Source organism: Onychostoma macrolepis, chromosome 20, assembly GCF_012432095.1.
Source record: "Onychostoma macrolepis isolate SWU-2019 chromosome 20, ASM1243209v1, whole genome shotgun sequence".
In the NCBI taxonomy this organism is placed as follows: Eukaryota; Metazoa; Chordata; class Actinopteri; order Cypriniformes; family Cyprinidae; genus Onychostoma; species Onychostoma macrolepis.
The window spans coordinates 19,600,366-19,628,029 of NC_081174.1; the positions used below are offsets into that span (position 1 = coordinate 19,600,366).

Here is a 27,664-nt window from a genome sequence, read left to right on the forward strand (position 1 = left end):
TAACTGCGTTTACAGTAACTACAGTGATGCTACTGTGATTCCGCTACAGTTTAGATACAAGGAAACAGTTTAGATGACACATTCTTTCACCAAAAGTTGTAGATAACTTTGATTTTCCTCCTTGTTCTTTTTCTTCTCATACTTACTCTGCCAGCTTCACGCCTCTCATCTGCCCTTATTTTTTCATGTTAATCATCTAAAGAATCTGCCAGTTTTTAATGAGGCATGTACTGTGAAACTGTCCTACTTTAGTCTGAGATATTAATTCGCTGCAAAAAGTCAAGATGTGCTGTTGCACCTTATTGACTCCTACAAAGACAATTTAAAGACAAAAAACAGGAACATGCATTCAGAAAGTAAAAAGGATAGATGTTAATAGTCTTAAATATTTTTTTATAATAATAAAATATCATAGTCTTAAATAATATTTGTCTTTTAACTCTAACCAGCTAATGCAGTTTAGATATTACCATTTTTTGGTTAAAACACTTTTTACAGTGTGAGATGATGATCCCATTTTTTTCATCTCCCAGATATGAGCTCAGGGTGATAATATGGAATACTGACGAGGTAATTCTGGAAGACGATGATTACTTCACAGGGGAAAAGTCCAGTGACATTTTTGTGAGGGGGTAGGTATGGGCAGATGTGTGAATAGTGTGTGGTTTAATCGGTTACCTTTGTTTGTTTGTTTCTGTTTCCTTTTGTTGTTCGTCTGTGTTGTTGCGTTTGGTGTTATTTTGTCTATCCCTCCTCCCTGCCCCCCACGTCATTGCTGTGCTGTTATCTAGCTTTGAGCTTCGTGTTATTATTTGGAACACTGATGACGTAGTTCTAGAGGACGATGCTTTCATGACAGGAGAGAAGATGTCTGACATCTATGTCAGGGGGTAAAGACGATACGATCGCATGGCTTGAATGCTCTGCTCACCGCCTGCAGAAATCTGCACCTGCCCTAAACAAATACCACCCTCCATACAGATTCAAGTTAAACGGGACCATATCATTCAAAAAGATGCTGCTTTCTAGTTATCACCTCCTAAACTCTTTGTATAATATTATTTCAAATGAATTCAATTGGCTGTAAAATTGTATTCCTCATAAATATATAATAACTGGTATGGTCTTGGTTTATAGAGCCATTTTTGTTTAGTTTGTCTTGGGGACTGAGATGTCTTCATCAAATACTGCATGAAAGCATAAGATATGTCTGTTTGCATGCCAAAATCAACTTTTGTAAACTGACTGTGACATATGTATAACAACATGTCTCGAGAACTTAATCTGTCTATTTTTTAAAGTTACAAATACAATTATGCATGTATTGGATTCGTATAGTTGGCAACTAATGGTTCAGATAAATACATAATACTTTACTTTGGCTGTGAAGGAGCTCAAAGAGAAAGCTCAAAGGGCTTTCTAGAAGCTCTGCAGATCGATGCCTCACAAATGAAAGGAATAGTTCACAAATATATTAACATTTGCCATCAAGTCATCCAAGATGTGCATTTTCATCCAAGATTTATTTTCTTCGTCAGAATAGATTTGGAGAAATTTAGCATTATTTCACTTGATCACTAAAGGATCCCGTTAGAATGAGAGTCATACAGCTGATAAAAACACCTTATTAACTCACAAGTAATCCACACAACTCCAGTCCATCAGTTAACATCTTCTGAAGTGAAAAACTGTGTGTTTGTAAGAAGCAAATAAAATGTTTGGAAGACCTGTGGGTGTATACATTTTTACCAAAAATGTTTTGGGTGAACTAGTCCTTTTGTCAGGTCAGGCATCCCTTTTTCTTTTTTCTTTTCAGAGAGTGTATCTGTGATTTGTATGCACTCTTTCAAATGATATTATCAAAAAGTAACAAGCACATAACTCTTCTAAGTCGTGAATTAACCATCTACATATTCTTTGTGCTTTATTAAACAAATATAATCATTTGGACCTCATTACAATGTTTAATAACACCTAGTGTAACTGCAATGACCATGGGGTAGAATTTGGATTATTTAATTTTTTCCCCAGTTTTCTGAGGCAGTATTGGAGTAGATATGTCTAAATACTATTTTATGCATGTTGTCTATTCAGTATTTTTGTACATACATTTCACACATTATACAAGTATATAAATGCACTTTTTGTTCAGAACATTTGTGCATGTTTTGTCATGCGACTATCACAAGAAATCACCGATGCTGGTATATTTTTTTGTATGAATATTAAAATCGTGTTGCTTTTAACAATTGAAAATCATCTCCCTGCTCAGCTGGCTAAAAGGACAGCAGGAGGATAAACAGGACACAGACGTGCATTATCACTCTCTAACTGGGGAAGGAAACTTCAACTGGCGCTTTGTCTTCCCTTTTGACTATCTCATGGCTGAGGAGAAGATAGTCATCTCTAAGAAGGAATCCATGTTTTCCTGGGATGAGACCGAGTACAAGATTCCTGCTCGACTCACCCTTCAAGTATGGGATGCTGATCATTTCTCCGCAGATGACTTCCTGGGTATGTTCACAATTCAGAAATACAAAAAAAGACTTAATTATTAGATATTTATGACTTTCTGTATGCAAGTCGTGTACTCAAGATAACTCATGTACACATTTTTGTAATTAATGCTCAGTTTAAAGTTAATGTGTTTAATTCCAATATAAAATCATTTTTAATGCTCTGTTTATTTTCGCAGGTGCCATTGAGCTGGACTTGAATAAGTTTCCCCGTGGGGCAAAAACAGCTAAGCAGTGCTCTCTCGGCATGGTTCTCAAAGAGCACGAGCTGCCAACCATCTCCATCTTTAAACAGAAAAGAGTGAAGGGCTGGTGGCCATTTGTGGCCCGGGATGAGAATGATGAATTTGAGCTCACAGTGAGTAAATATAATAAAAAGAAAAATACTAAAACAGCCATTTCATTACCAGGTACAATGATTACTCAAATGTTATTTTACATTTGCTTTGTAATTTGCCAGCATGTGGTGTATTGAAAAGATTGCATAAGATTACCTCATTAACATTCTAACCATGTTGTGCTTGCAGGGGAAAGTGGAGGCAGAGCTCCATCTATTGACAGCGGAGGAGGCGGAGAAAAATCCAGTCGGCCTTGGGCGGAATGAACCTGAGCCACTTGAGAAACCAAAGTAAGACATAAAGCCACTCATGTATATACACATTTGCTTCCACTCTCATGGTGCATAGCACATCTGAGTAATGATGTAGTTTTAGTGTGGGAATAAATATGCAGTATTTCATATACTGCAGGGTAGACTATGAAAGCCCGTTTCTGCCTTAAGTGTGAAAAATGAAAAGGTAATTGTGAGATTGTGAGAAAATAAGAAATAAAGTTGCGTGCAGGTTCATCACCATTTAATTGTTTGGGGTCAGTAATTTATTTTTTTTTTTATGTTTTTGAAAGAAGTATCTTATGCTCACCGAGGTTATGTTTATTTAATCCAAAATACAGTGAAAACAGTAATGTTGTGAAATAATATTACAATTTAAAATAACAGTTTTCTATTTTAACATATTTTAAAATGTAATTTATTCCTGTGATGCAAAGCTGAATTTTCAGCAGTTATTACTCCAGTCTTCAGTGTCACAGGATCCTTAAGAAATCATTCTAATATGCTGATTTGGCACTTAAAAAAACATTTATTTTATTATCAATGCTGAAAACCATTTATGTTGTGGAATCTGTGATACATTTTTAGGATTGTTTGAATAAAAGCTCAAAACGAATTAAAAGAATTACTTTGTAACGTTATACGTGTCTTTACTGTCACTTTTTATTAATTTAATGAATCCACACTGAATTAAAATATTAATTTCTTGAAAAAAGTTTAGTGACCCCATGGCAGTGTATAAAATTACAATGTTTATTAAGTAACATTGTGAGATATAAAGTTGCAATAATAAAGAAATAAATTCACAATTACCCTTTTCTTTTTACTCTGAGGCAGAAACAGGCTTCCATAGTATTCAGCATGCATGGAGTATTTCGGGCATACAGTCTAACTGATGAGGATGTGCTAATTATACAGCTATAGAAAGGAGACATAAAGAGTCTCATATAAATACTGTAGATAATTACAGGTATGGCACAAACACTGGCACATGAAGTGGGCTTAAGTCAGAAGCGTTCTCTCCAGTGAAGAATGCCCCTCTGAAACTGTTAACTTCCCTTTCTAATACTCCCACTCTCCTTTTTCACATCCTTCCTTCCTTCTGTGACTGCCCTTTCCTCCGCCTACCCTTTCCTGTTCATTTCCTTCATTCCAACCCCCATTCCTGTTTTGGAAAAAGTCGTCCAGACACCAGTCTAATGTGGTTCATGAACCCTCTGAAGTCCATACGATACTTCATTTGGCACAACTACCGCTGGCTGATCCTGAAGGCTCTGGCTCTGCTGCTCCTCCTCCTCCTCGTTGGGCTCTTCCTCTACTCTATTCCTGGATACCTGGTCAAGAAACTTCTAGGGGCGTGAGGGGAGATGGGAAGACCACTGGTAGCCCACTCTCACTGCCTCTGTTTTCTCTGCTTTCTGTCTCACTTTGAGCCATTCACAGTGTATTTCTGTCTTTTGGTTACTCATGCTGTATTTAAAGGCCTACAACGTGGACCAGAGGAATTGTGGGTGATTAAGTGTTTTCCATTTTGCCATTCCTCTATCATCTCATTTCTTTCTCACAGCATATCTGTGTGTTATGTTGTACTTCAGGTCTTTGTGGTTGTCATTTGCCTCTGGTTGTCTGTTTGGGCAAAGATTTGAATTAGTTATGAATTTTATGAGATTTATAGTCTATTGTCTGCTACTGTGCTTTCTGAACCTACCTTTGTTGCCTGATGTGTCATTGTACTGCTCTGAGCTCAATCCACTGCAAATTTACAGTATCATGCACATACGCGGTAGTCCTAGGCAAACATTTTCACCAGCTCTGTGGGATAGTTCACACAAAAATGAAAAATTGTGTCATCATTTACTCACTCTTGTGTCGTTCCAAACCTGTATGACATTTTTATTCCTCTATGAAACACAAAAGCAATGGAAGACAATGGGAATGTTGTTTGGACCCCATTTACTTTAATTGCATTGCCAAAAAACATTCTCCAAAATATGTTCTTTTGTGTTCACTGAAGAAATAGTCACACAGTTTTGAAAAGACTAACACATTTTCATGTTGAGTGAACTATGCCTTTAAATGGATGATGTGCCTTTAAGAGATTTTACAACTTTGCAGTCATCATACTAACCACTAACATTTGTATTACCTCTCTTCCTCCATCATCCATGGTTTCACTTTTCAACTCACCACCTCTCACCTGCAACCCCTTCACCACCTCAATCACAGCCGGCCTGACACCACCTTCCTGTGGTTTTTGAGCCCACTGAAGGCCATCCGCTACCTGATATGCAACCGCTACAAATGGCTAATCATCAAGATCGTCTTGGCTCTGTTGCTGCTGATCATGGTGGGCCTGTTTCTCTACAGCATGCCAGGCTATCTGGTCAAGAAGCTGCTCGGGGCCTAAAGGGGGGTCAAAAAGGTTCATTTGAGAGATTCTGATTTGACCTTTCCCTCTGAAGTGGCCCTTTTCTAATTTTAGGTTACAATTTGCAGCACTCCTTTTATTTTTAAACAACATCTTAAGAGTTTACCGTCCCTCATAGTTGCACTCTAAGCAAAGCGTATCAAATATAATAACTTTTTCAGTATCAGTTTGCATGTCTAACCCAAAAAAAGATCAATTAACATCTTTCTGTTTGTACATTTCAAGAATAATTGGTCATAGGAAGAAAAGGAAAGCAGGGAAGTGTCTATTTTTGGTACAAAATTGAGTAAACTGGATTGATTTCTGGTATTCGTTCAAATGTTGATATAAATGCATTGCTTCAGATCGTTGGATTGGATTTTGTTGTTATTGTCTACATGTGTATATGTCGCTGCTAGAAGCACAATAAGCATGCAAGGTTGTCTAAAGAATGATGACATGTTCATCAGTAGCTACAATCTGAAAAATATTATGATCGGGTTGCAGGCCTCATATATACAGTATGTAATTTGATTGCATTTTGCCTTGATGTTTGCACTTTCAGTCCATGACACAAATCTTCTGCACTCCAGTAACATAATGTAGTTTATCCTTTAGGGAAACAGACACTAGTAGTGGAATGATGTTTCATTTGACATTTCAAGCTTTAACAACACAATAGAATGCTATTTCTTATATTTCCTACTGTTGTTTTTGCTTGCTGTGTAGTGTACATTTACTTGGTATGTACTTGTTTGCTTGCTATTTAATGAATGGGAAATTTGACCATGGACTTGTTTGCACTGATTTTGGCTTGTTTATATAAAAAGAGTGTATTTTTAATTCTTGTTTACAAGTGTGCAATATGGATTGATTTATTTATTTTTGTCAGTATGAAGACTTAATAAAATGAACTCATTGAAGTAAAACACTGAACATGTTTATTGTTTCCATACGGTGGGTATGCATGTGAGTGAGAGAGTTTGCAGTATAACCCTGTTCTCTTTCACACAGTCGTCCGACTACCAGCCTGTCGTGGTTGTTGAGTCCCATACGGGTGACCTGCATAATGTGTTGGCGGCAGTATAAGTTGGCATCAGTGGTGACTCTGCTCAGCATAACCGGACTGATCTTTTTGGGCCTCCTGTTCTTTTCATTACCTTCAGCTTTCATCCAGAAGATCTTCAACATCTCTGGATAATTACCTGGTGCCAGCACAAAGCAGGTTATTGAAACGGATGGCATCATTAGCATTGCTGATTGAATGCAATTTATTGCTAATATGACATCATTTGTCTGTTAAGAATATAATTAAGAATTATTAAGAATATTATTAAAAGGTGGTGTTTGGCACTTGACAAGAGACACTTACCCATCAAAGGCTTTTTATGGGATGGATGTTTCTTCAACTATGAGCTCTTTTGCCATTGGTTTATTTGTCATTGGTTTAATTATTTTGTCTAATTACAATGTAATAGTGTCTATACATGCATCACAGGAAAATTCTGTCATTTTAGGCATTTGTTTCTGAAAGTCATGAACAGTGTTGGGGAAAGTTACTTTTAAAAGTAATGCATTACAATATTGTGTTACTCCCTAAAAAAAGTAACTAATTACGTTAATTACTTTTATGGAAAGTAATGCGTTACATTACTTTTGTGTTACTTTTGCGTTACTTTTTAAATATGAGCAGGCCTTGATTGTTTTTAATATAAGAATTTCTATTTATAGCAAATGTAAAAGCCCTTTCACACCAAAAAGTGTAATGAATAAACCGCAGGCTGAAGGAAAAGTAAATTCAAGTCTGTACAGTAGAACACAGGAGAAGAAGGTTCAACACTCTTCAGCAACAAAAAAAAAAACAATGAAGCACAATTGTTAGTTTATCTAAAGTTATTTTTGCTTATTAGTATGGTTGAACTGGATCATCAAAAGTCAGCAGCAACGACATTGGTTAATAAAATGGGATTAGATATATTTGTGTTATTTAACATATTTAATTATTGCAGGTTTGCTCATATTCTGAATTTGCATTTCACTGTTTTAATTCATTTTGATTCTGTATTTTTGTGAGTGGGATGAATTAATGCACATTCACATTTAGTCTGAGAACTACAGAAACATCATGTTCACACAGCGCACACAACGCCTCTGTTCTTCTGATTTCTCCCAATATGGGGACAAGAGACTTGTCAGTCAATAAATGGGAAAACAAAGTAACTTGCGTTACGTTTTTGAAAAAGTAACTCAGATATTTTCTTGTAAAATAAAAAGTAATGCGTTACTTTACTAGTTACTTGAAAAAAGTAATATGATTACGTAACTCGCGTTACTTGTAATGCGTTACCCCCAACACTGGTCATGAACATATCTACCACATTTCAACCTAGGCACAGTATTGTGACAATATTCTGTGCTAAAACTGATTACATTTTAAACATTTTAACAGAATAAAATGGTCGACCTCATTGTGTTGCTAAATCAAATTTCATAGTTATATAATAGCTATTGTCATGCTATTTGCATGTAATTTTACAAAATTACAGCTTGATTGGAAATGTCACACAAAAAGAGACTTTTGACCTGGATTTTTCAATGTTTAATGTTGAAATTTGCTAGTTTTAATAAAACTACCCCAGAGACATTAAAGTGCCTAGTAGATGAACACTTTTATATATTTTTATACTTTAATTTGAGTAAGAATGTATCTTAAATAATTTCTTCACTATTGTTATTTTTATAATATTGTGGCTGAAATTAAAATATTTCTTTAACCGTGCGACTTGGTTTCAATTTATTATTGCATGCATTTTAATTTATATAAATAGCAAGTATGCATATGCATTTGTCTTATATTAAAATGGATCACGTGGATGCAGGACAATATAAAATTGAATTGCAACGTTATGTTATCATATCTATTACTTTTGTTATAGCACATAATTACTTTAGTACCTTTTATAAAACAATTTTAGTACCTCCCAGCCACCGTACTTCACCGAGGCGCAGAACTACACGTCGAGCTCCTATTGGCTGAGCTCGTCTCCGGGTGGAAGCGGGCCAATCAGCGCGGGCCACGGTGCGACTGTGTTGTGTTGTTACGCTGCTGGTTGGAGACCGGCTGTGTGATGCACTGAGTGAGGTGGAGAGTTCACGCGGCGCACACAGCACTGCACAGTCTGAACAACTGAACAAGATATTCACTAGGCACAAAGAACAACCATGCGAGCGTTCTTGGGTGAGTTATAATGACAAAAAAATCGTGAACTGAGCTGTAGTGTGGCGTTTTATCGACACAAATGAGTGGAAGGTGTGGAGAGCCCAACTTTAGTTAACATGTAGAATTGCAGTGTGAAGGATACGGGTTATTTTGATAAAAGGGAAAGCAAAACATTCTGTAAAACTAACTGAACAGTGTTTTACAAAGCTCCTGTTTACATAAAATGAATAAATGTAGAATTATAGTATAGTTAAACATGCAGAGTGAGTAGTGCTGGTTGGGCCTATACATTACAGCAAATTCATCTCCATATTGCATGAGACTAATTTTGTGTTCATATTGAGATTCTGCAATCATCCCTTGTTTGTGCTTAGAGTCCGAGAGTAGAAAGTCCTGTTTGTTTTGAACCATATGCTATGGTTCTTATTTTTACAGAAAGATGCTGCATTGTTTTTTTTGTTTTTTTTAATAAAGCTATTGAAACCACCTGATGCTCCTTCTTTATGTTCTCAGGTGTGTTGGCGTGTTCTCTGACTGTGCTCTCTGTCCACGGTCTCTACTCTGCCAGTGATGATGTGGTTGAACTCAACCCCTCTAACTTTAACAGGGAAGTCATACAGAGTGACAGTCTCTGGCTGATTGAGTTTTATGCCCCCTGGTAAGTTGGAAGAGTGTGGTGGAACCCGGATATGTGTCACTCGTAGAGATCTCTAGATTTGTAGTTACAGATCAGGTTACTGTCTGAAATACTGGTGCTGAATCAGCCCAATCTGTTGCTTTCTAAGCAGTATATACACTTAGTAATGTTTGTTGAAAGCATAGTTTAGTTATTCTTATTTGCATCATGATTTGCATGTCAATAGGTTTAGTTTGCATGTGATGCATAATACAGTTGTGAGCATCATTATTAGACCTGTGTGGTTATACGTTTCATGATGGTGTTTAGATGTTAATGTTCAATATCTGACAGTTTATTGTTTGTTTGTTTTTAAGGTGTGGTCACTGCAAGAATTTGGTTCCTGAATGGAAGAAAGCAGCCACAGCTTTAAAGGTAAATTCTGAATTTAAGAATCATTGAAGAAATTAATACTTTTATTCTACAAGGATGCATGAAATTGATCAAAAGTGACGCTAAATAAATTTGTTACAAAATATTTCTGTTTCAAATAAATAATGCACTTTTGAACTTTCTATTCATTGCATCGCCAAAAAAAAAATGCATCACAGTTTCCACAGAAACTGTATTCGACACTACTGACAATGATAAGAAATGTTTCTTGAGCACTAAATTAGCATATTATATTGATCTCTGAAGGATTATGTGACATTGAAGCCTGGAGCAATGGCTGCTGAAAATTCACAGAAATAAATTACATTTTAAAATGTGTTAATATAGAAAAGTAAGTTGTTATAAATTATTTAATTGTTATATTTCACAGTGTTACTGTTTTTCCTGTGATTTTAAATAAATGCAGCCTGAGTGGGCATTGAGATTTTTCAAAATGTGTTTTTAATTAGTTGTTGTTAATTATTAGAATTAATTATTTATTTTAATTGCTTAAAAGTACTATGTGTTGTTAAGGAACCATGTTCGTTCAATGGAATATGTATCCAAATGGGAATTCTTCATTTATTGTTCAGAATATTTCTAAATATTTAATAAGTGGCCTGCCTCAGTGCAGTTAATTGGATGAATCTAAAAGTAAAAAATGGTTAAAAAAAAAAAAAAAGAGAAAAAATTATTGAATGTTGATGCCATTTATGTTCTGGTACAGGGCATTGTGAAGGTGGGTGCAGTGGATGCAGACCAGCACAACTCCCTGGGAGGCCAGTATGGAGTCCGCGGCTTCCCAACTATCAAGATCTTCGGAGCCAACAAACACAAACCAGAGGATTACCAAGGTACCAGTACTGCATCTTCATAAAACGTCTTGGCATGCACACAAAGAAAACATTTTATGGCGATATGAATGTCTGTTGCTCCTCCTAAGTAGAGTTTGTCTCTGTCTCTCTCTTCACGTTAGGTGGCCGTAGCAGTCAGGCCATTGTAGACTCCGCTCTGAATGCTCTCCGCTCGCTGGTCAAAGACAGACTTGGTGGAAAGACTGGAGGCTCAGACTATGGCAAACCGGTATGGAAGCCCACCGTGATGACTTTGTTGCTATATTGTTACGTTTCCATTTTTATTGACTCTTTGGGTTCTGTTGTGATCAGAGTGGAGGAGGTGCCGGCAATAAGAAGGATGTGGTGGAGCTGACCGATGATAACTTTGACCATAACGTGCTAGACAGCAATGATATCTGGATGGTGGAGTTCTTCGCCCCCTGGTGTGGACACTGCAAAAAGTATGTGTCTCGTGTACATCATAAGACCTGTCTGTCTGTCATTACACTGAAATAGTACCTGACATGCTGCGCCATGCATTATTTAAGTGCTTCAATTATTTACATGGATTCAAAGACAATGAAATTCCTTTGCCAGCTGGGCTTTCCCCTGTTGACTTTCTTTAATGTTTCCAGTCTTGAGCCGGAATGGACGGCAGCCGCCGCAGAAGTCAAAGAGCAGACAAAGGGTAAAGTGAATCTGGGTGCTGTGGATGCTACTGTTCACCAGGGCTTGGCAAGCCGCTATGGGGTACGTCTGATGTATATCACTTATTTAATGTCTTTGAATATAAACAATTCTTATATTGTCTGTAGTTTCATTTTATATCCTAGTGATCCCAACAAACAATATTAATCCGTTTTGGACACTGAATATCTGCTGTTCTTTATTTTAGTCTTGCAGAATTCCCTTTTCTGCGTTCCATTTTTTTCTTCTCTGGTTTTTGGGTTCACTAATTGCATCTGGACTTGCTGTCATTTCTGCTGGTTTTGTTAGATTCGAGGATTTCCCACCATCAAGATCTTTCGTAAAGGAGAGGAGCCAGAGGACTATCAGGGAGGACGTACCCGAGCTGACATTATTGCTCGTGCCATGGACCTTTACTCTGACAACACCCCTCCTCCAGAACTTCAAGAGGTGAGTGTTTTCTCTTCTATTTTTATTAGGATAGAAGAATATTGTTTAACTAGTGTTTTATATTGTTGGTAGTAATTAGTTTATTTTGTAACATAATAGGCATTGTAAAAAAATATTTAGGTTGGTTTATATTCATGTGACTTTTATTTCCTTTAGATTTTGAATGAAGACGTTTTGAAGAAAACCTGCGAGGACTATCAGCTGTGTATCATAGCTGTGCTGCCCCACATTCTAGACACAGGTGCGTTTCAATGGCAACTATAAAACAAGACACTTGTTGCTTATCATTTGATGATCCTCTTAAACAGAATGGTTCACTAAGGGTGCACAATATAGTGGCACTGTATTGGTTATTGTCTAATGTTACAGATTTTTTATTTTATATATTGGTCAATATTTAATTATGCATGCTTATTTACTAATTTATTGTCATCTAATGTTCACTTAAAAGTTAATTTTTAAAAAAGGACTAAAAACTTAAAAATACAGTGTAATGTTGTGCTGTCTCATTTCACTTTTTGCATTTAAAATGATTTTTCTTTTTTTTTTTTCTTTTTTCACCAAAATACTATATAATTTCAGTACCAGCTATTTATCAGATACCAGCCATAACCCTTCAAAATAATTATCATTGGCCAAAATTGAAATAAATTCATGCAGTGGTCATTAAAAGTGATCACTTCAGTTTATAACTTGCTGTGTATGATACAAATTTATTAGTAACATGATGCATTTAAGTATTATTACTGTTATAGTTTGAATATTATGTATATACTTTATTAAAAATGACTAAAACCTGAGGACATATAAAATAAAAATAAAAAATATAACAGTACATAATATTCAAACTATAACAGTATTTTTTTCTATGCTTGCAGGTGCATCTGGAAGAAACTCTTACCTGGAGGTGATGAGGACGATGGCAGACAAATACAAGAAGAAGATGTGGGGGTCAGTGTTTTCAGTCTGAGTACATGTTGAGATCAGCCTGCCCATAAATAACACCAGTACATGTCACTGCTTGTGTGCCAGAGATGAGACTTTAGGGAATAGAGAGTGGGATACAGTCACACACATCACACTCTTCCCTCCCTCTCTCTCTCATCAGTTGGCTGTGGACTGAAGCAGGGGCACAGATGGATCTGGAGTCGTCTCTTGGGATCGGTGGATTTGGTTATCCCGCCATGGCAGCCATTAATGCTCGCAAGATGAAGTTCGCTCTGCTCAAAGGCTCATTCAGTGAAACGGGTATCCACGAATTCCTCAGGTAACAGAAGGCTGGAGTTTATGTTTCTGGGAAACAAGTTACGTCACAGTGACTGTTAGCATACAGTAAATTGAAGGTGTTGTTTATAAGGGCCCTTCTAACTGTCAGCCTGTTTTATGTTGTTAAACTATTAATGCCTTTATTTATGCAGGGAACTTTCTGTTGGCCGTGGCTCCACTGCTACAGTGGGAGGCGGAGCTTTGCCTAAGATCAACACTGTGGAACCTTGGGATGGGAAAGACGGAGTGGTGAGTATGGAAAACAGTCTGAGGGTGCCTAGATGTCATACTTTGTTGTTCTCAAACCCCCTTTTTTTTTGTGGCCTTTCCTCAGTTGCCCATGGAGGATGACATTGACCTGAGCGATGTGGATCTGGATGACCTGGAGAGGGATGAGTTATGAGCCTGGTCTAAACTACTCTAGACCCCAAATGATGCCCATGTCTTCTCTCCCATGGATGAGGGGATGGTTGGGACACAAACTTCCTTAAGACTTCTGAAAAGATACAAATAAAGCAAATGGTTGTGCAGCTTTTTAAAAGAAAAGATCTCCAAGTTAGTTGAAAAATGAGGCTTTTCAGTATGTACATCACGATTGAGCTATGCTCTGCCTCAAGTTCCTTCTTCACTTTTTGATTTAGTGACTGATTGGAGTTTTCAATCAGCTTGATGAAGCAGAATGTGACTCTCTGTGATTATCAAACACTTGTTTCCTGTAAGCAGATGTCACACAGAGGTTCTTCACAGAACACTTTCTAATATCTGTTTCATTGACTAAATTTAATCAGATGGCACTGGGCGTTCTGGTTATGAGATTAACCAGTGGTTATTTAAATCAGCCTTTCTGTAATTTCAGCAGCTCCTTGAGATGCAAGATGCCTAAAAATATTTCCATTTTCACACTTTCTCCCTCTGATGTGACTCTTTTTTTTTTTGGTTTTTAAATTGTGTTACTGAAAAGAATGTCATCCAAACTGTATCCCAGTTTGCCCATTTGTCTAATGTGCCGGACCGGGTGTAATGTGGGTGTCGTGTAGATTTTTCTTACACAGCACTGTTTTGAAAAAAAAAAAAAAAAGTTTTTGTTATGAAAATAAAACAAATAATAAATTGACTAACTTTTTTTTATTACAAGTTACTCAGATGAACACTTGTTGCCTATGAATCAGTGGTTTATTGAGAATTCATGCACATACACTGTAAAGATGCAACATTTAGATTCACTGACGCTTTGGCTTCACAAAAATATGGCTGGACATCCCATTCCCAGCTGCAATATAACTTTTTTTTTTGTCAACCATCATTCCTTACAACACAATTAACACTATACAAAATTAGAAATGACTCATAAATCTATATATATATGTATCCAGTACAAATGTTAGTTTTGGCATTTCACTTCAACAGTCATTTCACAGAGGAAAAAAAAAATACTAAGGGAGCACTGACATACCACACATGCAAAAGAGCAAATTAAGAGCCAAGTGAAAGAATGTTTCTTTTAACAGAAAGTGCTTGAAGACACTATATTTGACATGAAGTGTTACTGTTACATTCCATGGAGCTACTTATCCAACAGCATCTGTACTGTTCATGTTGACACTGGATTGGTGAAAGCATCGAATAGAAACTAACCACCTGTCTGCTATTCTATCTGTTCCATATGTCCACACCGACAACAGCATTCAAATATTCATGAGCAGCCTAAAGGCTGATGGCTGCTGTTTTTTACTTTCAGGGCAGAAACGGTTGTGAAAAGTGTGACTGTCTGCTTATGCTACCTTTAGTTTAATTTAGCATTGAAACAAAAACAAAGCAGGAAAATAATTATGCATGATTCGATAGCACTTTAAAACAGATCAAAGCGCATTATAATTCGATTCATTCTGAACTCCTGAGAAAAAAATTCAGACTTATTCTAGCATATTAGATTTGAAATCTAAATGCTACATCTGAACTCAAAATACAGTGGGCATTTATTGTTCACAAGTTTGGTTTCAGTAAGATCTTTCAAACTGTTTGAAAACATCTTATCCTCACTAAAGCTGCATTTATTCGATCAAAATTACTGTAAAATAAGTAAAATTGTGAATTTTATTTTTTTATTATTAAAATGACTGTTTTTAATATATTTGAAAATATATCACCTGTGATGGCAAAGCTTAATTTTCAGTGGTCATTACTCCAGTCTTCAGTGTCACATTATCTTTCAAACCATGAAACTTATTTGCTGCTCAAGAAACATCTTAATATTTTTTGTAAAGCATGATACATTTTCTCAGGATTCTTTGATGTACAGAAAATTTGAAAGAAAAGCATTTATTTGAAATAGAAATCTAACAATTATAACAAAGCGAGCATGTTTACTATGACGTTTGATCAATTTAAAAAATCTTACTGACACCAAACTGTTGGCATGTTCTGTTACACAGTTAAAGAAGCAATACTTTCATTTTAAAATAAAGTAGAACACAGTCTGTTTCAAAATTATCATAATTGGCAGGACAGCAGACCGCTCCGAATGCATCTAGACCCCCTGATGTATAAAACCCAACTTTCAACCAAAGAACACCTAGTACAAATACTATGTTTAGAACATGCCAAAAGCATAAAAATAGTGCTCTGGAGATATCTGAGATTGAGATTTGGAATGAATGCAAAACAAATGGAATATTTACAAGCAGAACTTCATCTTTTCGCCTAATAGCCAGTCTAGAAATTTGCACATGGTACTGACTAGTCATTTACCGCTTTGAGAGGAATGCAAACAATTGTGAAAATATAATTCTTTTTAGGTCATCACTTAAAGACACTTTGAAGTCACAATTTTACAGATTCATGCTAGTTTCATGCTTTTTTTAATATTCTTTTTTATTTTAAATATCTGTAAATACCTGAATTTTGCCAATTGATTTCAAGGGTTCTTTAAAATTCTGACCATTCCCAGACATTATGACAACTCATCAATACCAATCCAAAAACATGCTCGGAATACTGATGAAACAGGTAACCACCCATTAACAGAAACTTTTTTTTTAAGCAGGAAAGATATATAAGTGTATCATTAATAACCCAAACAACTTTTCGAATTAAATCTTGCCTTTTCAGTGTGTATGCGAGTGGTTTCCTGTCAGCTGCATTTAAGATCTGTATTCATAACTGTCGAGAGGTGCTTTGGTCAGACTGCAGTAGTCTGACAATAGAGGGGTCACTCTTGGCACCTTTGATGAATTCCTCCAGAGACAGTCTGCCTATAAATTTGAAAAAACAACAACAAAAATGTTATTTCACCCATTTCCAGGAGTGGTGCAAATATTGATGAAATACCCAGGAACTTAAATAAATCCTAAATATTGTTTTATCTGTGTGCCAGTGGTTGTCATGGAAACTGAAAAATTATTTTCTAAATGAGTATTTCTGTCTTGTTTCCCAACATCTTTAAAACAAGAAATATTTACTTGGCAAGCACAGTTACATAAGACATAAAACCATTATATTTGGCTCAATAAAAAACTATTTGGTAATTGGGTAAGAAAACTTTTTTTTTTAAATTCTGACATATTTAACTATATATATACAGTATATATACAGTATATATATATATATATATATATATATGTGCATTTTTTTCCAAGTGCAGTTTCTATTACATTTTGTGTGCTTCAACTTAAGAGTCTATATAAATATTAACAGTGAGTGGGAGATGGATCTCGAGAGGCGTACCATCGTTGTCCGTATCCATCTGTCGGAATATCTTATCTGTGCGTTTCTCTGGTGTCGACTCGTCCTCAGGCATCTTCATCACAGATGACACCATTTTATAAATCGCCTGTGAAGATTAATGTAACTGTGTGTCAAAGCATACGGTAGTTTGCCGTCACATGCAAAGGCTTCGTTTTTCAATAGCAACAAGTTTGATAAGACTGTCTTTATAATGCTACGACTGCCAGTCAAAAGTTCCATAACGCAGCTGTCACTGTCACAGCTTCAATCAACACTTCATATCAGCGTAATCAATGCAAATGATCACCAGCTCGTTTCCCAGCCAGACACATTTAATGTCACTTTCAGATATTGTTTTATAACATGTCCTCGGTCGCAGGTGTAAAAGAGCCATCAATGTTATTAACATGGAGAGTCAACAGACCCTTTGAAGTAGCGAACAAAGCCTTAGTGTTTGGCCACCATTTGTGGCAAGACCATATGGCCTGTGGAACACTTGTTTGAGGAGATCTGTTTATTCAGGAGGTCTGTATCACCAAACATTAGACTGAGCCAATATTGATGTGGAACAAGCTGCTCTGAAAACAATGACTCGCCGGGTAAAATACAGAAATGCAAATGAAACCAAAAGGAGGGCAAGCACTAAAAAGTACCTCACCTGTACGATCTCCAGCATTTCAGCTCGGCTGATGTATCCGTTGCCGTCCAGATCGTACATGCTGAAGGCCCAGCGGAGCTTCTGCTCCAGGCCTCCGCGCGAGGTCACACTCAGGGCAATAATGAACTCCCGGAAGTCGATGGTGGCGTCTCCGTTGGTGTCAAAGGTGCGGAAGACGTGCTCTGCGAACTTTGAAGCGTCACCATAGGGGAAGAAATTGGCGTAGATCTTCTTGAATTCTTCTACCGTGAGGTGGCCAGATGGGCAGTCCTTCAGGAAGCCACGGTACCACTCCTGCAATTCATGGTCTGTGAACTCCGTGTTCTCCCGCAGGTCATTGAGGACCTCGGGTCGCAACTTGCTGTTCTGTTTACCCATGACGAAACTCTCTCACAGACGGTTCCCAGATCCTTGCTGCTCCCTGTCAGCACAAACACAAAGAAAAAGTAACTACTTAGCTATTTTGAACCCCAAATTAGCCTCTTTTATACTTTCAACACAAGCCAGAATAAAGAGATCCACATTTCCTCTGCCAGATGTAGGTTTCGGAATAATGGAAAACGTGTTACCCTTCCAAACCCAGGGAGTGGATCCTGGTATCCATGGAAACCATTTAATACCTTGTTAAGGTGAGAATTTATTGACTCCTTCACAGTGGAGTAAAGGGGGGAGGGCACTGAGCAGCATTCAGGGAGGCTAATATGAGGGCATAACTGTCACCAGACCCCCTTAGCAACAATCAAGTCGGCGTGGGTTACCAGGGAGATGATGAAGAGATGTGTTTTTTTGCATGTGTGTGGGTAATTTGGAACGGTTGGTGTGGCTTACTGTACATGAGCCTGTGCTCGCAGCGTTAAGAGGGGGCAGAGTGTGAGGCACTGCTCATTCTATTTAAACAAATCATATAAAGACCATATAAATGGTGAGGTGGCAGGGATGGGAAATTTAACGATAGGTTATGTAAGCTACGTGACCATATGCACTCGTTTCCATATTCTCGCTCTTTTTACTACAGACTCTTTCATATTCCTTTCTGAATCTGACTTGTTTACAGTATAGTTCAATGACTTAATGCCATTTTTTTTTTTTTTGTTCGGATCGGTAACACTTTATTTTAAGGTGTCCTTGTTACACGTTACATGTACTTACTTTTATAATAACAATAAATAATGCATAATTATATGCAAGTAACCCTAAGCCAAACCCTAATCCTAACCTTAACCATATAGTAAGTACATGTAGTTAATTAATATTACTCAGTACTTAAATGTACAATTACACTGAAATAAGGACACCTTAATATAAAGTGTAGCCTCCGGATCTAATATTTTTTTCAAAAATACATTTAAAATGCAACTCATTCAAACAATGACTTGAATACATTTCTTCTATGATTTTTAATTTCTGTATTAAAATTAATTTTGATATATTTGAGGGGACATAAAGTTTAAAAAAAATGTCAGGATGACACAACCGTCCTGAGATAAGGGCAAGAATTTTTAGGTAGTTTGACCATTTTTTATATCTTAAAAAAACACTTCACTGCTTATTAATATTAGAAAAAAAGTATAAAAAATAATGTCACCATCAAGTCATGACCACCAAAGCCATGTGGTTCAACCAACATGGAGAAACATACAGGAAAAAAATAATAAAACTATCATAGCAAGGATCCTTGCAGAACAAAGTCATAATTCAGGTTGTAAATGTCATGTGGGCCAAGCCTAAAAAAGTATAATTAATGATATAAGTAAATAAAATTTTATATTTAAACTTTTTTACTTGAGGGTTACATTACATGACATTTTATATAATTTATATTTTCAAAATCATATGAAACCAACATAAACACAAAGAGTATATTTTTAACAATTCTGCTCTTAGTTATTAAAAATATCAGTAGTTTAGCACTAGTTTTGAAAAACATCATTGGCCACTATCAAACCTGTGTAAACAGAAGGCCATTACTATGACCAGACTGTGCATATTTCTGTTTGGAAAAAATGTATCTTCATGCAAGCATCTTTTCCTTCCAGTGAATCAGGATGTCCTACTTTAGCCCACAAGCTCCTGGTTTCAAGACTGCAGGGTGGCAAGTGAGATCATGGCTCATTATAGATATAAATTGGTGTTCCTGTGACTAAAATACCGTCTGCCATCTATCTCGTGCTGCATCCACAGAGCAACACCGCAACAGATTTTCTTTTCCTAAATAAAAACGTCATGGGTTACTGAATTACTATGACCTAGAAACCTCAAAGCTACTGTAAATATCTATTTATTTCTGCAGTTTATTTCGGTTAAAGCTACACTTTCTTAAGGAGGAACTAACTCAGTATGTTCTAGAGAAATAGATTTTTTTAGGCATTTAGACTTGATTCTCTGACATGTCCACTTCTTCAGAAAATGGTTTTGCTCCGTTTGCTTAGTTTGTCAAGGCCATCAAAAGAGTGGCTCCTCCCTTGGCTCGAGTCACATGGGTGAAGCTACTGGCCTGGCAGCACGCAGGCAGACAGACATAAACATGGGCGTAGCTTGCTGCTCCCTCCCTCTTTTCCCTCAGACACTTACCAAGCCACAAGAAACCCAGAACTTTCCATCTGAAGGAAAAAAAAAATGTAAGCTCATGCTGCTGTCAAATGGAAAAAAATATGAAAAAGTAGGGTCCCCACAGGCCCTGATCCAGCAGAAATAACAACATCACAGGGGGCACATATATAGAGCTGAGAATCAGGCCCACATATTCATTCTCTGTGAAGAGGAACCAAAATGAAAGACATGATGAGAGGAGTGAGGAGTCGAACACAGCCCTAATTTTCCAAATGCTTGAAAAGCCCCTTGCAAAAAAAAACTGAATCAGAACAGTGAAGTGTGAGACACATCTTCTCAAATGAATTGTGGGTGGAGAGCAGATGGTGTATTACTTTATGCTCCAGTACCTCATGGTTCAGAAGCATCCTCTGCCACTCAAGTCACAAACCATAATGCTTTACAGGTGGTTTCACAACTGGTGTCTTTCTATAAACGATACAAATGGCACTCACACACCCTAAAGAACACTGGAGAAAACATATAGCTTCTTATGTCAACATCCCAAAGAATGACTTCATGTTTCTTAAAGGGATAGATCAGCCAAAACTTTTACATTCTGCCATCATTCAAATATTTTCAAGTTTAAACCTGTATGACTTTCATGGAACACAAAAGGAGACACTTAAGCATTTACTGGTCATTTTTCATTCAATTACAAAGAATGGGAACTAGAGCCTTAAAGTATCATAAAAATAATTTATATGGAAATCTTCTGAAATCCTATGACATAATTGTGTGTGAGGAATAGACAAAAATGTTATCTCATTAGTTTTTCACTATTAGTCTTAACACAGAGGACCAGACAGTTTAGCCGTACTCAAGAACTGGATCAGACTGATTCGTTCAGATTAGTTTTATGAACCAAATAAACAGATTCAATGAAAAAATCCAACTCAAAAGAATATTTTGTTCATGAATAGACATAAAATTTAATCTTTTCGCTCGTTATTCACTGATAGTCTTAACAAAGAGAAGTAGTCAGCGGAGTAGAACTTGAGAACTGATTCATTCTAACTGGTCTAGTGCAGTAGTTTTCAAACCTGTTCCTGGGGACCCACAGCTCTGCACATTTTGCATGTCTCCCTAATTTACACACCTGATTCAGATCATCAGCTCATTAGGAAAGGGCTCCATGAACTCAAATGAGTGTGTCAGATAAGGGAGACATGCAAAATGTGCAGAGCAGTGGGTCCCGAGAAACAGGATTGAAAACCGCTGGTCTAGCAAACCAATAAATCTAATTTATTGAAAAGATCCAACTCACAAGAATAATTTGCTCACAAATAGACTGAAACCTAATCTTTTCACTTGTTGTTCATTGACAGTCTTAACATAAATAAGCAGTCAATTTGAGTTTAATGTGAGATCTGGATCACAGTGATTGGTTCAAAATTTTGTGAACCAATTAAATATTAAAATATATTATTATAATATTTAATGTATATATTATTCACGAATCAGGCATCGTCATTTCATCATGATATCATCACTTACAGTAAACTGAAGCTGTTTCTCAGAAAATGCATTAGTAATGTGGACCACTTTTATGATACTTTTATTAGGCTTCAGTTTTCTTTTTAAAGCTTGAACGCTCCGGTTACCATTCATTTTAACAGCATGGAAAGAAATTGCTGGTACATTCTTCAGTACACTTTTTCCACGGAGGAAGGAAAGTTATACAGATTTGGAAAGACCTGAGAGGGAGAGTGAAATCATGACAGCAATTTCATTCTTTGGGGTGAACTATCTCTTTAAGGGTGAAAACAGGTTTGGAAATGTCAATCAGTTTATGGAAAAAAGCCAGTATATAAAGTTCAGCCAAGCTTGTTAGTATTTCAATGTTATTTCATTTACTTAAACTGTCTGTCCAGATGAATAAATTTGCATCTGTTAGTTTAACATATTTCCTCTGTTTATCCTAAATGCCAATTTCTATTACACTGACCCCTGTTGCACTTTCTTCTCACCAAATATTTTACCCTTGCCTGCCATGCCTCTAAATGGAATATTCTGTCACAATAAGTCAGAGGCTCTTATATTGCATCTACTGACTAAGCATTCCTCTATGATTTCCACACAAGACCTAGTTTCCAGTTTCACTCTCAGTAGCCTTGGTTGCACAAACTTGTCTTTGTTACCCTCCTTCCTCTCATTAGAGTAGCCCCCATTACAACGCTGCCACTCTGGCAAACGTGAATGTTGTGTCTCGCCGCCAGATTCCACACACTCACGTGACATGTATTTTTTCACAGACCAGTGTGAAAAGCTATACAGTGCAACTATTGCCCTTAATTTATTTCCAGATAACAGCTTTCATTACACTCCATTCAAATCAAACAAAAATATGTGCCAGGTTGCCATGTGCACGGATCAGATAGCTAGAGAGACGTTACCTGGAAAGTGAGGGACACACTTTGTACACATCAGTGCAATTCAGCATGTAGTTGTACAGTATTCATCTTTGACCCATCATGCATAAAACATCAACTCAATTAACTGTGTGTGTGTTGGTGTGAGGCTCATTAAGCCTTCTATTCCCCAATGTGGCCTAACAAAAATGCACCCTGACAGGTGTCTAAAGATCAGTAGAACAGAAAACCCAGTTTTTCTGCTGCTCTGGTGGACCGTAAAATCACAGGAAACCAAACAATCCGCTTGTACCCTCGTTTGAGAATTCAGGGTATTTTTCCTTGAAATAGCTTGTCGCTAAATGTAATGATGTCGAGAGGTCATCCAATACATTTCCCATCCAGGATGAATTTCCCCAAAACAGTTTTACACATTTCGCTGGTATTTACCAGATTTAGACTAGAAGATGGAAATGAAAATGTTGACAGCGGTTCCGGATTGTTCTGACACTGATGGCAGGCTGGCAGGTATGCCACTGAGATGATTGCAAGGCATCATGGAGAGACTTGATTGGAAAAGTGGGAAATCGACCTCTTACTCCTGCTGTGAAGATCATGCTGTGACCCACAAGGTGATCATAATACAGATGAAATTAAGAATACAAATGGCAAGTGAATTGGAAGAATAACCTATTGTTATCAGACCATCTTCAGACTACCATTGAAAAGCTGTACTGCACATATTAATATAATATAAGGGAACTATCACAAGCAGTGTAACTATAATTATACACTCAGTTATATTATATATATGGTAAGTAACTTAATGTATTCACATATAAGTCAAATTCTTCAGTGGATAAGCCAGGAAATCAAATGATTTAATATATCAAATTAATGTGAAGTGTTAAATAGAGTCATAAGGTCAGTTTTCCTGGGCATTAAAAACAGCCCCTGCTTACATTCATGGATTTTATGGCGACCTGGCCATAAACTAAAAAATAAATAAATGAATAATAAAAAAAATACATTTCTCCAACCTAGAAATACAAAAATAACCTCACGTACCATTGCCAAAACCATCGAAGATTTGTAAAATTTGACATGAAACTATTATTTAGCCTAAACTTTATTCTTTTAGGTGCCATAAAGAGCTGTGTATTGATTCTCATGGACCGCTATCATGCAAATGATGGGTTACAAACAGCGGCATATGTTGCTGAAAAAAATATATTAGAGGCTTAAAACAAACATCAACTTACCTCTAAAAAAAATGACAAAGCTGATATGTGCCCCAATTTGTCAGCTGTAGCCTTGGTCCGTCGGGTCCTGGAGAAGGAGTGCCCTCACAAAACTTTCAAAATTTTCGCTGCATGAAAAAACTAACAGAAGCTTGCATATACAAACAAAAAACTAAATAAGCTATGTTTACACGTACCGGTCGATCTTGTAGACTAAAAGTTGGAGTGTTGTTGTAATAAAAGCGAAGCGAAAAAGTTATAAATTGCAGAATATTCTACAGACTCCATAACATCTCAAAGGCGCACTTGAAACCTCATCATTGAGCGAGAGACCTGACACCACACACACAGCTCTGCTCCGCTGTCAATGGACGAAACCACCGCTAGACGGTAGGGGGGACTCGTGGATCTGAGAAAGGGATGTCAGTATCATATTTGAGAGCATTCACATTCTAAACTCATGTTTCAAGTTGCGATACGGTTGAAGGCAAATAATTAATAATTTCTGTGCACACACAGCGATCTAGGGAGAGCAAAACACTGTGCTACTCTTTGGACGAGTCCGTACACTTCGAAGTAGAGCAGACTGCAATATACTGTAAAAAGAACAGTTCGCTAGCGGGAAAGAAAGCGCGTACTTGTCTGCAGCTGGATACTGTTGCATCCCATCTCCATAACAGCTGGATACTGTTGCATCCCACCCTCATCCCTCCAATTCTCTTGTAAAACTTGCTTTTTGTCTTCAAAGATTTTCTCTTTTCTTGATTACAAGAATTTCATATCTAAAACATAGGAAGCATATAGCTAAAATGTAAGTATAGGCTATTTACAGTTAGGGTTAATTAAATAATGAGGCTGTTTATCTAACCTAATAAAACCTTTTGGGGGCGTTTCATGTTAAATAAGTTTTTGTTGAAAATCAAGTACTATTGTGGCAACTTTTTAATTTTTCTTTTATTTATTTGTATTATTATTTATTTATTTATTTTTACTCAATATTCAATCACTGCTACCTTGACGCAATTTACCCCACATAACATCACCCTGTATTAAATATGTATTATATTTTAATATTCGGTTTTGATGTCGTACATATTTTAATAGCTCAAATTGATCATCTGAATAACATTCTTTCTCACGGTTCCAAAATTATGTTTATATTTTATAAAATTCTAGCTCTCATTGGTTTGAGATGGAAAACTCTGATGGAAATATGTTCTACATCTCCACCAGGGGGCAGCAGATGTTGCCTTGTAATTTCTCTTGTAGCCAAAAGTGTACACAGCTTGTCATTTCAATATTAGCCTACTGTATATTCCTGTATATGTAAAAACAGTCTATTTTTTCAGAACATTCTGATCCAAAACAGTTGTAATCCAAACTTTAGGCCTATGCAATTTATGTCCTCTCCTAAAATTCATGTTGTGATTTTGAAATGCAATGTGATTCATACTTCATCAATAAGAGCTTGTTGACCTAAAAGACCCTTTAATCTAATTTTGTATTATTTTAAAAACAACCCATCTTTCCAAAACAGAAAAACACTCATGATCTCTGATCTATGATTGTACAAATGACCTTTGCTCTTGTTATGGAATAACAAGATATTGTAATTGCATGAATCAGCTATGAGTCTACGCAATCAAAACTTCTTTTATGTACCGTATTGACCCGAATATAAGACGATGTTTTTTCCTTGGAAATACATCTGAAAAAACGCGTTAGTCTTATATTCAGGGTCTAGACTTTGACATGTCAATAATACACCCACAACAATAGGTGGCGCCAAAAACGCATAAAACGAGTGTGCCATGAAATATGTAATGTAATGTGTGTTGTAAAGATCGCGAATGAAAACAAATGAAAAAGAAAAGCTTACAGCAGCATGATCCTGACTGTATGTTAGCCTGATGGGATCAAACTTCCTCTGTAAGTGATTTTAAAACATAAGACAGTACCCAGATTTGAAGACTACAATAAGATTTCACGTCTACTAATTGTTATATAATTCAGATGGGCTACCTGTTATTTCAATGGTATATCAAAATTTTCCAATGTCATTGTTGGTACATTTTAACAGTATTTACCATACTTTCAAAACAAAAATTAGAATTGGAAAAATATGCAATATGAAAATAATTTTAGAATAAATGTGTTTTACAGAGAGAGAGAAAAAAAAAAAACAAGATTTGGTTTTCAAAAAGCCTTTTTCCAACAGGTACATCTGGAAAAAGGGGGGTCGTCTTATAATCAGGGTCGTCTTATATTCAGGACAATACGGTATTTATAATATTTATTTTTATACACATTTAGATTTCTCAGCTGAATGGACCCCAGACCCATAAACTACCTCCCATGTTTAATCATGATTCTAGAGAATGAGACCATGATGGCACTGAGCTCAAAAACAAACAGCTAATGTTGACAGATATAAATGTACCTCAGACAGACAGGGGCAATGGACTTTATGGTCACTCCATGGAAGCGTGCTGATATTTCCATACCATTTTGACCCCAGACTTCTTTTCTGCTGAAAAACAGTTTGCATAAAGTGAAATACAGCAAAATTATACACATAAAATAAACAGATTGTTTTTAAGTAGATTAAACATTAAGTTATCTATCTATCTATCTATCTATCTATCTATCTATCTATCTATCTATCATCTATCTATCTATCTAGCTGTCTATCTATCTATCTATCTATCTATCTATCTATCATCTGTCTGACTATCATTAATGAAATATTAAATACTTGAAGCAAATCAAGATCTATAATCAGTTGAATTTATCATATAACACATACCAATTAGTAATGCAAACTATTAAAACATTGTGAAATATTTTATTGAGAATTTGTCTTTCAACAAAACAAATATGCAAGATCTTCATGTGGTGGCATGGAAATCATACCACTCAGTGTCCTGCATTATAAAGTCCAGCTTTAAGATTTCATTTTAGGATCTGATGTGAAGTTTAACTACAAAACAAACAGTACATGCTGGTTGTTGGGGTTGAGATGATTGATTTTTGTCTGTTGATTTGGCATAAAATCAACCACCCATTAGATCAGCACCAATCAGACTGCGAGGAAATGTCTCCTCTCTCAAACATATCTACCTTTTTTCTAGAAATTCTTTGCATTATTTGTACATAATGTTATGTAGAAATTATTAAGAAAAGTAAGATTTTGTTTTAATTTTTTCAAATATACAATGTTGTTCAAAAGAAGTAAAATCTAAATGTAAGTCAGTTTTTATCAGGTTTGCCATTAACTCTATAATGGCTGGATTTACATTTACATTTACATTTAGTCATTTTGCAGACGCTTTTATCCAAAGCGACTTTTGGGGAATACATAAAGCGATTCATCTTGAAGAGGCAATCAGACAGACGAAGCGCTTGCAACACCAAGTCTCAGGCATTGTTCAAATAAGTACAAACTACCAAAGGAAGGAATAAGTAAAGAGACATTTTTTTTTTTTTTTTTTTTTTAAGTTTAGGATGAAGTCAAGTGCTGTCGAAAGAGATGAGTTTTCAGTTGTTGCTTGAAGATTGACAGGGATCCAGCATTCCGGATAGGGGTGGGAAGATCATTCCACCAGCCAGGAATGGTGAACGAGAATGTTCTGGAGAGTGATTTTGAGCCTCTCTGTGATGGTATCACGAGGCGTCGCTCACTAGCAGATCTCAGATTTCTGGAGGGGATGTAGATTCTTAATAGAGAGTGCAAGTAAGCGGGTGCTGAGCCTGTGGTTGTTCTATATGCAAGCATCAGTGTCTTGAACTTGATGCGAGCCGCGACCGGTAGCCAGTGCAAGGAGATAAAGAGAGGTGTAACATGGGCTCTTTTGGGCTCGTTGAAGACCAGTCATGCCGCTGCATTCTGAATCATTTGTAGAGGTTTGACTGTGTTTGACAGAAGTCCAGCCAGAAGAGCATTGCAGTAGTCCAGCCTAGAAATGACAAGGGCCTGGACAAGAAGTTGTGCAGCATGCTCTGTCAGAAAGGGCCTGATCTTTCTGATGTTGTGTAGTGCAAACCTGCAAGATCGAGCAGTCT

At 36.6% G+C, this 27,664-nt stretch overlaps 3 protein-coding genes across 22 annotated transcripts in view; 2 read left to right on the forward strand and 1 right to left on the reverse strand.

Annotated features, from left to right (window-relative positions):
* The window catches only part of otofa (otoferlin a), a 66,013-nt gene extending 57,709 nt beyond the window's left edge, over nucleotides 1–8,304 (forward strand). For 8 of the 19 annotated variants that reach the window (XM_058755307.1, XM_058755294.1, XM_058755299.1 and 5 more), the window contains 5 exons: nucleotides 534–632; nucleotides 2,273–2,514; nucleotides 2,696–2,874; nucleotides 3,044–3,144; nucleotides 6,548–8,304. In XM_058755307.1, coding sequence (XP_058611290.1) covers nucleotides 534–632; nucleotides 2,273–2,514; nucleotides 2,696–2,874; nucleotides 3,044–3,144; nucleotides 6,548–6,734 — 808 coding nt within the window. In that variant the 3' untranslated portion in view covers nucleotides 6,735–8,304. Of the gene's footprint in view, nucleotides 1–533; nucleotides 633–791; nucleotides 891–2,272; nucleotides 2,515–2,695; nucleotides 2,875–3,043; nucleotides 3,145–4,306; nucleotides 4,509–5,352; nucleotides 6,522–6,547 lie in introns of those variants that run through there. The other 11 variants (XM_058755297.1, XM_058755310.1, XM_058755309.1 and 8 more) reach the window with 5 other exon arrangements.
* A 310-nt stretch (nucleotides 8,305–8,614) lies between these two features.
* Nucleotides 8,615–14,154, forward strand: pdia6 (protein disulfide isomerase family A, member 6). Its single transcript, XM_058755315.1, has 13 exons — nucleotides 8,615–8,771; nucleotides 9,267–9,411; nucleotides 9,747–9,804; nucleotides 10,529–10,655; nucleotides 10,778–10,884; nucleotides 10,968–11,098; nucleotides 11,273–11,387; nucleotides 11,634–11,774; nucleotides 11,931–12,015; nucleotides 12,653–12,725; nucleotides 12,883–13,041; nucleotides 13,193–13,289; nucleotides 13,375–14,154. Exons 1-13 carry the CDS (start codon nucleotides 8,756–8,758, stop codon nucleotides 13,441–13,443), a joined length of 1,323 nt encoding a protein of 440 aa, XP_058611298.1. The 5' UTR covers nucleotides 8,615–8,755; the 3' UTR covers nucleotides 13,444–14,154.
* Nucleotides 14,155–14,201: 47 nt separating this feature from the next.
* hpcal1 (hippocalcin-like 1) lies at nucleotides 14,202–23,991 on the reverse strand. Of its 2 annotated transcripts, XM_058755317.1 has the most exons (5): nucleotides 23,800–23,991; nucleotides 23,624–23,690; nucleotides 17,422–17,842; nucleotides 16,764–16,869; nucleotides 14,202–16,291 (listed from the first exon to the last, which is right to left on the reverse strand). In XM_058755317.1, exons 3-5 carry the CDS (start codon nucleotides 17,797–17,799, stop codon nucleotides 16,194–16,196), a joined length of 582 nt encoding a protein of 193 aa, XP_058611300.1. In that variant the 5' UTR covers nucleotides 17,800–17,842; nucleotides 23,624–23,690; nucleotides 23,800–23,991; the 3' UTR covers nucleotides 14,202–16,193. The 2 variants fall into 2 exon arrangements, with proteins under 2 accessions (XP_058611300.1, XP_058611299.1); XM_058755316.1 differs by having other exon boundaries at nucleotides 23,624–23,991.
* Nucleotides 23,992–27,664: the final 3,673 nt, after the last annotated feature.

Excerpts from the sequence above, each read along its gene's own strand:
- pdia6 (XM_058755315.1), top strand. Across the intron at positions 12,726-12,882 it reads TACAAGAAGAAGATGTGGGG|TTGGCTGTGGACTGAAGCAG; the intron begins GTCAGTGTTTTC and ends CTCTCTCATCAG. Across the intron at positions 13,042-13,192 it reads GGTATCCACGAATTCCTCAG|GGAACTTTCTGTTGGCCGTG; the intron begins GTAACAGAAGGC and ends TTATTTATGCAG.
- hpcal1 (XM_058755317.1), bottom strand. The coding sequence starts at position 17,799 with ATGGGTAAACAGAACAGCAAGTTGCGACCCGAGGTCCTCAATGACCTG. Across the intron at positions 16,870-17,421 it reads AAATGCTGGAGATCGTACAG|GCGATTTATAAAATGGTGTC; the intron begins GTGAGGTACTTT and ends TAATCTTCACAG. Across the intron at positions 16,292-16,763 it reads GATGGATACGGACAACGATG|GCAGACTGTCTCTGGAGGAA; the intron begins GTACGCCTCTCG and ends TCAAATTTATAG.